Genomic DNA, 12422 nt, shown 5'->3' with positions numbered 1-12422 from the left:
CACAAACTGACTATTATTCATTTTGACCAGATTTCTCAATCTGTGAATCGCTTTTCTCTTTTTTGATCTAACCCCCCTAATGTTCCATATAATAGCACTAATCATAGAAACATTAGAGGGTAGATTTATTTTGAACTTCCTTCCTTTTTTTGGATCTTTTCTTGCTTTTGCCTTTTCCTATCTTTATTGGTAAGATTCCCGCTTGTTCAAATCTTGCAGGAGTGTTGTCAACATGCTCCTGAATTTCTGGTAATCCTTGTTCAAATTGTCTTGATGAATTCACATCATCAAGTTTGTCTTCTTTTTCTTCTCCCCTGTTTTTATTAACACTGCTAGTATTGTTGATATCTTCTCCATTCCCGGTATTTAAATCAACAAATAGCTGAATGCCCTGCTGATTCCTGATATAAGTGTCAACACTAGAGGTTATGAAGCCAAACGGCCCAAAGATACTCTTAATATGATGTGATATTGTCCGCTTTGGGCCAAGCCCACACAGTTTTCCCCAAAAGGCCTCACATCATTAAAAGTATCCAACACCTTATAAGTAACTCCTTTTTCTGTTCAGCTACCGATGTCATACTATGTTCACACACCCAACAGATACTTTAGATATGATTTGTTAGCGAAAAGGATAACCTTCGACACTTGTTCACTGCTAGTGGCGGAGGAAGAATATACGAACTAAGTTCATGTGAATTCAAATTTTAATACGGTGCATAGAAATATATGTGAAAATTACGAAAATTTAATAGTAGATTATGAACGCATAATTTTAAGAGTACAATGAATTATAGTAATAAAAAATTAAAAATTGAACCCACCAAATCAAAATCTTGAATTCCCCTCTGTTCATTGTAATTAGTGTTGATCTTTAACTAAAAGATCTATCTGACTTGAATTCAGATCAGTCGAGCCAGTATATTTCAGATACTTAATGATTAAAGAAAATATCACCTCGAAACACCTGTTCACTGCCATAAATATTTTAAACTAAAGAGTCCATGCACGATACTTGATTTTATTTAATACTAGAAAAAGCTTAGTGCTTAGAAGACTAGCTTAATTAGTGCTTTCGGTGTAAGATAGTAGAGTGTAAGATAGCAGACTTTCATGTGACCTAAGAAGAATCTCTTTCATAGTTTATTCGATCACAAAATCCTTTATTTTACTGAAAGCATTGGTTTAGGCAGACACCTCAGCATCCTTTTTGTAAAGAAAATCATTTAAAATTCAAGTCGGTTCGATCCGAGCTTTTGAAATTAGAATAAATTTAATAGTGAATCACAAAATAAAGCTCGGAATAGATTCGGTAGTGGATCTCAAACTTTTAGTGATTTTCTCTTTTTAATAAGTGAAGAGTTCGATTTACAATCGTCCACCCTACACTCATCTTCAGACATATGGTTCGATAGAGATCACACATGGTTTGTAGATAAAGTATATTACATGGTTCAAAAATTGAAGATTTACATAAGCTTTGTACAAAATTATTTATTTTACTTACGTGATATTATTACGAGCGTAAAAAAAAGGTTTTCACTTTATAAATTTTATGTAAAGCTTATTAAAACAAGTTAAGAATCTTATGTCAAGATTCATGACAAAAATTGAATAATTTGATACTCATAATCCGAATTTAATCTCGTTATATAAACTAAAACAGAAGAAGTACAATATTTTTTATAACTAGTGAACTTTAGGCCTACCTAGGTGGAGGTGTCAACTAAACAAATCCATTGCACGAATTTTTATTCTCCTAGTTGTTCCCTAACACCACTACAGAACTGATTAAATATATATTAGTAAGGTGCATATAATTGAGGATTAACCTAAAGATGCCAATAATTATGTCCCATAAATCATCATTATAAAACATAACCCAACCAAAAGGTGATGAAAAATAAAAGAGAGAGAGAAATGGAAAGCAAATTAGATTGTAATTGAAAAATGTAACAAAGCATCCAAGATTATGGTCTATAGTTGATGAAATTGTTGAAAACTACACAAGATTAAAGTTGAAATTTTAGCACATGCATAAGAAAGCCAGAAATTATCTGCCAAAATCTTCGTAGGTAAAATTAATAAAAAATGTGTTCGAATTGAACATTTTATTACCTTGAAAAATGACTCAATATTTTTCATTTTTTTTTTCCATAAGTCGCGCAGCTCAAATTTAAAGGAGAAAAACGGTTAATTTGTGCAAATATCCTTTTTTTTGGGCGTTTATTCAAATGTTGCTTAATATAACCGGTAGGAAATTATTCTCCGAGCAATATTAGTCTCGGCTTTAACTTTTGCTCGTATATTTTCAACCTTACATGCAAATTTATAATGTTTTGAATTTACAAAATTTAGATCGTGATTGTTTACCCATAAAACAGTTCAGTTGAGTTTATAGATGTAGTCAGAGACATGTAGGTCAAAGTGACCAGTAGAATTATAATATTCGTATTGAAATAACGTAGATATGCATAAATAAAGCAAGTAAATAAGAAAAAGCCTGGGCAGCATCAGTTCCAGACTTAGCTTCCTTCATTTCGATCTAGTCGTGGCACCGCAGCTCAATAAAGATGACAATAAGATAAAAATCTATGCAAAGAGTAAGTATGGAACTGAATATATTAGCTTGTATATCGTGTTCTTACAATAGGAATGATACTCCCTATTTATACTATGAGCTAGGGGTGCATATTCTATGTATTACGCCCATGCTCATAATGGGCTTCAAATACATGGCAATAATGAATAATGATGAGGGTCATAAAGCATGATTTTGCACCGAATCTGTAATGCTTGAACTGACTCATAATGGAAGACCATTGGAGTCTCTTCCGGAGCTGTTACACTCCACCACCAGTCCGAACACTCTTCCAGTACCATGTTACTACCACCGGTGGTGATAATGCTGACTCACCTTATGACTTGTCCTCTATGTCATTCCTAACCGCATTGACACAACTGTATACTCTGCATTTTGCTCAATACAGTGATTTAATCTTTTTTGAAGAGAGATCTTCAGGCTGTGATCTAAAATGAACAGAGCAAGAGAATTAAAAAAAAAATGTCAGTTTACTAAACAAATGTCCCAAAAACACCTGGTGAAAATTTCTGGAGAAAAACTCGATTCCTTTAGCGTATTGTCTCAGATTATTAAGTCTAGTTTGTATTTGCGATTTTCATGCATCAGAAAATGTCGTCTATTATTCACCTTCCTCCAAATATGTTTAGTAATGCTTTCGACTAGCTGTTTACTAAATTTGACAAGAACTGGATAGTCTATTTAAAATTCCAATTCTTTATGCTCGATTTGTTGGTTGCGAATTATTGGTCTTATTTGAATGATATATAATTCTGTAATGAGACTTATAATATTTTAAACAAATTATTATTGAAAAATTTGTCACAATTATATGGGCAGTTGTGCACTCATCACACAACCTCCCACATGAGCACCGCCTCACTTTATGATTTTTCTACCTTTTCCAAAGTATTCATCGTATCTTGTCTTGTTTCAATACTTTATTCATTCGAATCTCCTTTGAGTAAATAATACTTAAATAAATATAAACAAATAGGACACAGTTATACGTGGAATCTATATGGAGTGACTCACCAAACATGAATTGGAACGTGGCAATCTTCTGTTACCCACCAAATACTACTATAACAGTGGTCGTTACTCAAACGGCAATTTCCCTGGTGTTTTTTCAACTTTATCCCCTACAGCAGCCCATTGTTTAATACTAATCCCTATTATTATAAATAACAACCATATTATACTTGATGTAATTTCACCTGTGGAGTCTAAAAGGACAAAGCAGATCTTATTTTTACTTTAAGAGTTAAAAACACTGTTTTCAATAAACTCTCGACACGATAAAAGCAAATAAAAGCGATTCGAAAAGAGAAAGTCAAGACATATAAGTAGGGAAAAAAGAGTTATGATCTAGAAAATTATATATATTTATTTGATTATAAATCACTATTATGCAAATTATTTATAATTGAATTATTCAGGTACTAAATAAAAGATATGATATTTTATGACATATTTAGAAATAAAAACATGTCGTAAATTAAGACGGAAGAATTTTTTAGAAGTTATTTCTACTATCAGTCTACTAGTATGTTTTATGGTCGTCCTGTCTAAAATTTATTATAATGATTAATTCAGAATCACATCGTAGAAATGTCCGATTGAATTTTTTGGCGCTCTTTATCAGTAACATGTTGAACTAAAACTTTTTTGTTTTGGTAGAATCAATAATCACTCATTGAATTGTCTTGTGCTATTAAGTTTCAAAAAGTTTAAGAGACTTTCATTATTAAGACTCAATTCCGAAAGTTCTAATTAAATTGAAGATTTTTTTATTATTCAACGTTAGTATCTGTTTTGAAGTTCAATTAACCTGAATTCACATCAGAAAGTATCTTTTATTATAAATAATTCAACTTAAAAATTTAAACCCGAAACTTAATTAAAAATTTAAAACACTTATCATTCCATCACAATCTCAAAAGCTAGGTATAAGATTTCTTAACCATCAAGTATAGGTGTTCAACACAAAACACTGAAGTAACGCGTCTAGACCAAAATAAAATTATAAAGAAGCTAGAGGGCCACCTATGCAATTAAAGCTAAGATACCCCACCAAAATATTAAATAAACAAAAAAGAAATAGCTCTATGATTGCTATAAATACATACCTCAAGTGTAACTAAGGTTTGCTAAATCAAACAGCCAAAAACACACCAATAAGAAATATTCTCCACTCTCTTTCTTTAACTGTTAAAAAAACAGCAAAAATGGCAGCTTCTGCTCAGCGATCAACCGGACCAGTACTCCGTTCACTTTCACCAGCCGGTAGATTCTACTCAACGACGTCTAGAAAAACGTCATCGTTTGGAACGTCAGTTTCTGCATCATCATCAATCCGGTTCCCTCTAGACCGTACTGAAACAACTTCACAAAACCGGTCTTTTTCTGTTACGAACAGACAAAAAACTGAGAAAAAGACGACGTGTATGTGTTCACCTACGAATCATCCAGGTTCGTTTAGGTGTAGTATGCATAAGAAAATGGATCATGTTCGAACAAGGAGTAGTAGTACTAGTCATCAAACTGCGTCGAATTCGATTAGATTGCATATGAGGAGATCAGCGATGACAAATTCGTTAGTGAGAATTGGAACTGTTGAAGGTGAGCTTGTTAAGAGAGCTTTGGCGGCTTTGATTAGACCGTCATCTCATCAACAACGCCGCCGTGCTGATTTCCAGCGACGACCTAGTCGGCTCTCCCTTATATCTTGAGCCCTGTCATATTAAAATTTGGTCTTAGGTCATTAATTTTATTGAGACGCCTTTGATGAGATGCGAGTGCATCCAAGGTTCAATCCGTTATAGTGTTCATAAGAAAATGGATGATCTATAGAAGTTTCTGTTAAATGCTGGCGTCATCAATCTCCGCGCAATAGTCTCTGCATTGATGTATACAGTCTCTCTGAATACATGATGAAATTTATATAAAACATATAATTTGAACCTATTAGAGATAAATTGAAACATTTATATCAAACGAACATAGCCTAACGATTCCACCATCGTGTGTGTTAAAGTATCACGTCGAAGAAATTGAAATACATCATAGAAAATGACGCAATTGTCAATACTCAATGAAGAAATATTGGACGAGGCAAAATCTAGGACAACGCTTTTTCGCCATAGAAACTGATCATTTCTTGTAGGGTTAGTTGGACCAGTGTGTTTTAAGGTGTAAAAAAGAAAAAGAAAAACAGATCGATGCATAAAATATTTTGCGTTAGCGGTCGGAAATGACGCAATTGTCAATACTCAATGAAGAAATATTGGACGAGGCAAAATCTAGGACAACTCTTTTTCGCCATAGAAACTGATCATTTCTTGTAGGGTTAGTTGGACCAGTGTGTTTTAAGGTGTAAAAAAGAAAAAGAAAAACAGATCGATGCATAAAATATTTTGCGTTAGCGGTCGGAAATGACGCAATTGTCAATACTCAATGAAGAAATATTGGACGAGGTTTTCTAGGACAACTCTTTTTCGCCATAGAAACTGATCATTTCTTGTAGGGTTAGTTGGACCAGTGTGTTTTAAGGTGTAAAAAAGAAAAAGAAAAACAGATAGATGCATAAAATATTTCGCGTTAGCGGTCGGGGAAGGGCTGCATCCTGTGTAGACTGTCTACATTAGCTTTAGTGTGCCATAAAAAATATTGTCCCAACAAGACATCACCAAGAGGAGTGGTGGGATAGTTACGTTTAGATTCCTCCAAATATCTTTAATTAAAGGTATTGGCTATCGGCTTCAAACCTTGGGAAAGGAAAATCTCTTGGTAGGTAACAGTTTATCTCTTTTAGTGAAACTTATTCGGTGCAAATTTGAATTAATCAGGTCAGTAAGTTTCAAACTAGATGATTATACCAAAAAAAAAAAAAAATCAAGGTGACAATGTAAATCCGCAAAGTAAGAAATATCCTTTGGAAATACTTCTTCAATATCTCAAACACCAAAATGTATGCACTGACTATACGTGAGTTACACCAGATATGTTGTTGTTAGTAATATTTCCTACGTCTTAATTTATGTTTTTATATTTAAAAACATATCACATCTCTGTATTTCGAAGGCCTTACTGCACTCTCTATTTAATTGATACAAGACCACGCGCATTATACAAAGGGAAAATACATAAAAAAAAAAACTCCAACGTATACTCAGATTAATTATGACGCACCAAACTTTGCAAGCGACCTATTACCTCCCTGGCTTTATTTTTTCTGTATTTTTGTGCTTTTTTTGGCTGACGTGGCACCAAAAAAAATTGATGCCCAATTGCATAATGGAGGGTGTTGCACACTCTCCGCCACATTGGTGCGTCGTTAGTGCCACGTCACTGCCACTTTTCCTTTCTTTTTTTTCATTTGATCTTTCTTTTATTAATTATTTTACACTAATTAACCATTAAACCATTAATTTTGTCTTCTTCATCACTAAACCCTTCTTTTTCTTCTTCATCTTCATTTCAAGAAAGCCCCATATTCTTCCTCCATTAACACACACATATTCAACCCATTTTCTTCCTCCATTAACACACACACACATTCAATCCATTTTCTTCCTCCGTTAACAACACACATTCAACTCATTTTCTTCCTCCATTAACACACACACATTCAACCCATTTTCTTCCTCTATTAACACACACATTCAATTTAATCATCAATCATAAAGAGCTTATTTTCAAGAAACATTCAACCCATTTTCTTCAATCTTCTTCTTCATTTCAGCCCCCCCCCCCCTCCCCCCCCAAACTCGAGATTGTACAATTTCTTCATTTTCTTGTTGTTACTGCTGCTGCCCCCCCCCCCCCCCCCCTCCCAAAAAAAAAAACCCCGCTCCTCTTGCCGCACCCATTTGAAGAAATTGCCATTGACACCCATTTGAAGAAATTGCCATTTGAAGGACAAACTGTGCAATTTCTTCCCTTCTGGCCTATGTTCAATCATGGACTAGAATTTAACAACAATGGAAATTGTTGTTTGTTAAATTTCATGAAATTGTCCAACCCGCTCCTCTTGCCATTTGTTAAATTTCATGGTAATTCATGGGGAATGGAATTCAACAATAATGTAGAAATTGCACGAACTGCCCATGATTTCACGAACTGGGCTATGTTCAATCATGGCGGCATCGGTGGCGGCTGTGTGGTGGTGGCGGAGGCGGCGGCAGTGGTGGGGGTGGTTGAGGACAAAGAAGAAGAAAGAGAAAAAGGAGAAAGAACAAGAAAGAGAAAAATAAATTGCAATGAGTAGCTTTAACGATTGAAATGTGGAAGAAAGGGATGGTGGGGTGGGTGAGAGGATAAAATATAAATAAATTTTTAAAAATAATTTTTTATTAAAATATAAAAATTATTTTTAATGCTTTCACTCGCGATTATTTTGTTTTTGGTGTCACATCAGCCAAAAAAGGTACAAAAATACAGAAAAAATAAGGTCAGGGAAGTAATAGGTCGCCCGCCAATGTTGGGTGCGTCATAATTAATCCGAGTATACGTTGGGGGATTTTTATGTATTTTCCCTTATACAAATGATGAAGAAATTAAAGTTGTTGGTTCAAAATTCACACTATTTTAAATACACAAAGAAGAAAAAGTACAAATCAATGGTATGAATTTAAAAAAAAAAAAAAATTGCCGACTTTATTAAGACTTGATAGTTGATAAAAACATCTTTTCAGTTACGTGACGATAAATTTGTTTAATTATTGCATGGAAACAATTGAAGTTCCAAAACTACGGGTTCCCACCATGTGGAAAACAATTAATTAATACTCCACAATACATGCTTTTCAAACAGTTGTTTGTATTCTTTTTCTACTTTTCAGTCTCAACCCATAGGACCACAACAACAAGTGGATCTTATTCAGTATGTCTTCATAAATGACTTTATTTATGTTTCATTAGAAAGATTAAAAAAGGGGAGATGGTGACCAAATGAAAGTGCTAATTTCTAAAGCATAGGTTTAAACAAATAATCAATCCATTATAGAAACATGATTAATATAAATTTTGGTTCAATTAAGAATAATATTGCAATTTGTCATGCACCCCAAGATATGAGATTTCACTGGGCTGTTGTTGTTGTTATTGCAATTTGTCATGCATATATGCTTCGGTCCCACTACTCACATTCGCACTAAAGACTACCTTTGACAAGTTGAGGTTGAAGATTGAGACACTCAAACTTATTGAGGCAATATGCTGCTGAGAGAATTAATTCTTTCCAATTCTTCTTGGTTTCTCACTTAGTGTCCGATATTCGTATTAGCCCTGATTATATATGGATTTGTACTGGAAAGTCCAACATCAGGAGGTAAAACGCTCTCTAAAAAAGGTGACTTCATACCGCAAAGCTCTAGCTTGAGACCTCTTGTTAAGAATGGAGTACTTACCATTTCACCACAAACCTTATTGATAATTCTTTCGTATTCTAATAAATGAAAAAGTGTATACATCTTGCTTTAATCGCTTACCATAGCTATTTCATAGTCAATTTATTCCTACTCGGACCCCTGTATTTCCTTTGACTACTCTTGAGATAAAATGTAGGTTTGGAAAATATAGCTGTAAGTCACCTATATTTTTAGAGTGTTACTTCTTTGCGCTGATAATGTTATCACATAAATTTTTGAAAGCACAGGAGGGGGGGGGGGGGGGGGGTGAATTGTAAGCCTATTAAAAAAATCTAGTCGACTACTGTTTGGTGCCAGTCGACTGATAGCGAGACAACCTGCACAAAATTATTAGTCCTTCGATTTGCACAAGTATAAACCACAATAAATAGTAAGGGTGCAGAATATAATATGAGAGGAATAAAATAAATGATACCAGGAATTTTTATACTAGTTCAGAACCAATGTGGTATCCTAATCCAGTCCCCTTGGGTTGCAAGGAAGTTATCTCTTTAAGCTCTTTATAGTTTGAGTTGAGTACAGCCTTTGTGGTTTCCTCGTTCACCACCAACGTTTACAAGGTTGGTTTTCACTCGCTCACCAACAACGACTCTTTGGTTTTCACTCGCTCACCAAAGAAACGAACAATGACACAACCTCTCAATACAAAGCCTCACCAACTATACTATATCTCTCATCTCTTTTTTGTTTACACAGTAAGTCACTCAGGATTACAATGCTTATGAAAAGTAGAGCAAAGAACTTGAGAAGGTTGAGACGAAAGTATAAGTGGCTGCGTGCTTCAACTATTGTAGTGTCTTCTCTTTTTATGCTCGGTCTGTGAATATTCTAGTCGTTGAACTGTCTTCTGATTTTGGAAAAGAATTTTCTTTGTTGTTGACTTCTTCTCCAACGTTCCTTTGAATGTTCCCCTTGATGGAGAAGGAATTCTCATTCCATGTATAATCTGCTCCTGTAGAATAGAAAGATCTTTTCCTTCTATTTTGTCGTCTTTGAATCAAGGCTTTTAATTGTATTTCCTTCTTAACAGATCCTCTTCCATAATTGTTGGCATTATCCAAAATTACCTTTTCCTTGCATCTTGGTAGGTAATCTTTCCATACGTACAGCTTTGACAATTATGCTCCTTTATTACAATATCTATCTTTCCTTCATGAACTTAATACTAGATCACATCTCACGTAGCATTTTCCCTTTTATAAGTCTTTGACCATTCTTGCACTTCCCTTTAATTTCTTGATGATGAATCTTTTTAATCAAACTTGCAAATATCTTTGCAGATTACATCGTCCGACCTGATATAATAATCCTCGTATATTTCTTTTCTATTTGAGCACCCGAAAATATATTCTCCAGCATCTCGTATTTCCATAATCTTGTAGTGTAAATCCAACATCTTCCTTTCAAAGTTGTATCAAGTGTATTCAAATTTGAGATTCAAATTTGAATATATTTCCCTTCCGTAGAATATCTTTTTTTTCAAAATAGTAATATTCTCCCACTAATTTCTCTGCACTTTGTTTTTTGGCTTGTACAAGTATGAGCTTTTATTTAGGCAACCCAAGAGAATTTCAAGATCATCTTCATTTACTGTGGATCTTGATTAGAATGTAATCACATTCGTCTTCTTGATTTTGGACTTTAATCAATTAGAATATGGACTCTTTTGTGAACTTGAGACTTCTTGATACTTCATAGATTTTGGATCTTCCTTAAGCAACAAATTGATCTTGATCTTTTTCTTTCGTACGTAGAATATTTTCCTTCCATAGGATCATAGTAAATATTTTTTTCATAATTCTTGCACCTTGTTGAGTAAGTATTTTTCTTCCACGTCTTCTTTTGCAATTCCATCCCGTAATATCTTCTTTTCCATATTTGATTAGATCTTCACGAAATCCTTCTTCATCAAATAAACCTATATCAAAAATAAATTTACCACAAGTAAATGTTCTTTTATTAATAATTATATTGGTTTGTCATCATCAAAATTAATAGGTGAAACCTTGGACCTAACAATTTTGTATTATCATGCCACTTTAAAGATAATCACGAAGTTGTTTATATTACATTGGATTCGTATCTTGAAAATAAAGGCAGGTAACGTGCAAAAACATTTTAAAATGCAATGGAAGTGTAAAATAATTAGTAGTATTATATATGAGTATGTATAATTAGTTAACTCCATATTATTGCTCTCTTCAGAATATTTTATTTTATTTTATTTGACGTTAGTTTGACTTGGCACAAAGTTTTTTAAAAAAAAGAAATGATGATTTTGAAACTTCTTAAATATATTATAATATTTGTATAGCTATGAAAGCTTCTTCTTAATAACATATAATTTTTTTTTTTTCATATAACAAAAAATAACAACATACTTAATGTAATCCCATCAGGTAGAATTGACAGCAGAGTACTACTTTATGATTTTGGTAAATATATATCATAAGTTGTGATCCTTTGTCATCTACTAACGTAATATATCGAGATTTAAATGATCACTAAACTTGATTAATCAAACAAAGAACTTATATCAGCATCGAATATTTACATCAAATGCTAATTTATCATGAATAAGTCATATACTAGTATCTATCATGAATTCTACTGACTATTCTCTTGAAGTCGCAATAATTCAAAGCATATTTGACCCAATTTATTGTTTGATAACACTGCCTAACCAAGTTGCCAAGTCTTGAGGCAACTGATAATTAAAAGTACATTTAAAGTTTGGTCAAATAGGGAAACTATGTCAACACTTTGCAAAAGTCAGAAAGGTACATTACAAGAAATTTAAACGAACATAATTCAATTGAAAGTTCTCTCGTTGATATTATATAGGTGGCTTTACGAAACTTCTATTTGCGTCTTGCTATTAATTGTTAGTTAATTAAGCCACATCTTAATAATATAAAGTATTAGTACTGGAGTTTGGTCCTCTTGTTCAAATTTGAGAAACCTTATATGGAAAAGTCAAGATATCTCATAAAAATAAAAATTCTTACTTTACTGTTTTTGAAAGATCGGATTGGGGGGGAGGGGGGGGGGGGGGGGGGGGGTGTTGCAAGTAATAGAAAGAAAAAGAAAAGAAAATGTAAAGAGCGTGCTACAAATTCCTTAATTTTGACTACTCTAATTTCAGACATAAATATAAAGCAGAGAATGAGTTGATTCTGGCTTTAACTTTTTTTTTCCCTTAGCTTAATGAAGTGCTGCATTACCAGTTTTCGTCCATAAGGCATCAGTTTAAATGGAATCTCACTTCTTGATAGAAAGCATTTTATTCTTTATAATGATTTTTTAATACTAATCCAAATTAATCGAATTTATGTATTCAGATACTAGGTTCATATGAAACCAACATTTTTGACATGCAGCATCGAAATATATGTGAAAAAACACTAAAA

At 33.3% G+C, this 12422-nt stretch overlaps 1 protein-coding gene across 1 annotated transcript; it reads left to right on the top strand.

Moving 5' to 3' along the window:
- Positions 1–4721: 4721 nt before the first annotated feature.
- On the top strand, positions 4722–5448 carry LOC132636993 (uncharacterized). The gene has a single exon (XM_060354114.1). The coding sequence runs from the start codon at positions 4810–4812 to the stop codon at positions 5311–5313; it is 504 nt and encodes a 167-aa protein (XP_060210097.1). The 5' UTR covers positions 4722–4809; the 3' UTR covers positions 5314–5448.
- Positions 5449–12422: the final 6974 nt, after the last annotated feature.

This window comes from Lycium barbarum, chromosome 4 (genome assembly GCF_019175385.1).
Source record: "Lycium barbarum isolate Lr01 chromosome 4, ASM1917538v2, whole genome shotgun sequence".
Lineage (NCBI taxonomy): Eukaryota > Viridiplantae > Streptophyta > Magnoliopsida > Solanales > Solanaceae > Lycium > Lycium barbarum.
This window is presented reverse-complemented; position numbering and strand designations above follow the sequence as displayed.

Excerpts from the sequence above, each read along its gene's own strand:
- LOC132636993 (XM_060354114.1), top strand. The coding sequence starts at position 4,810 with ATGGCAGCTTCTGCTCAGCGATCAACCGGACCAGTACTCCGTTCACTT.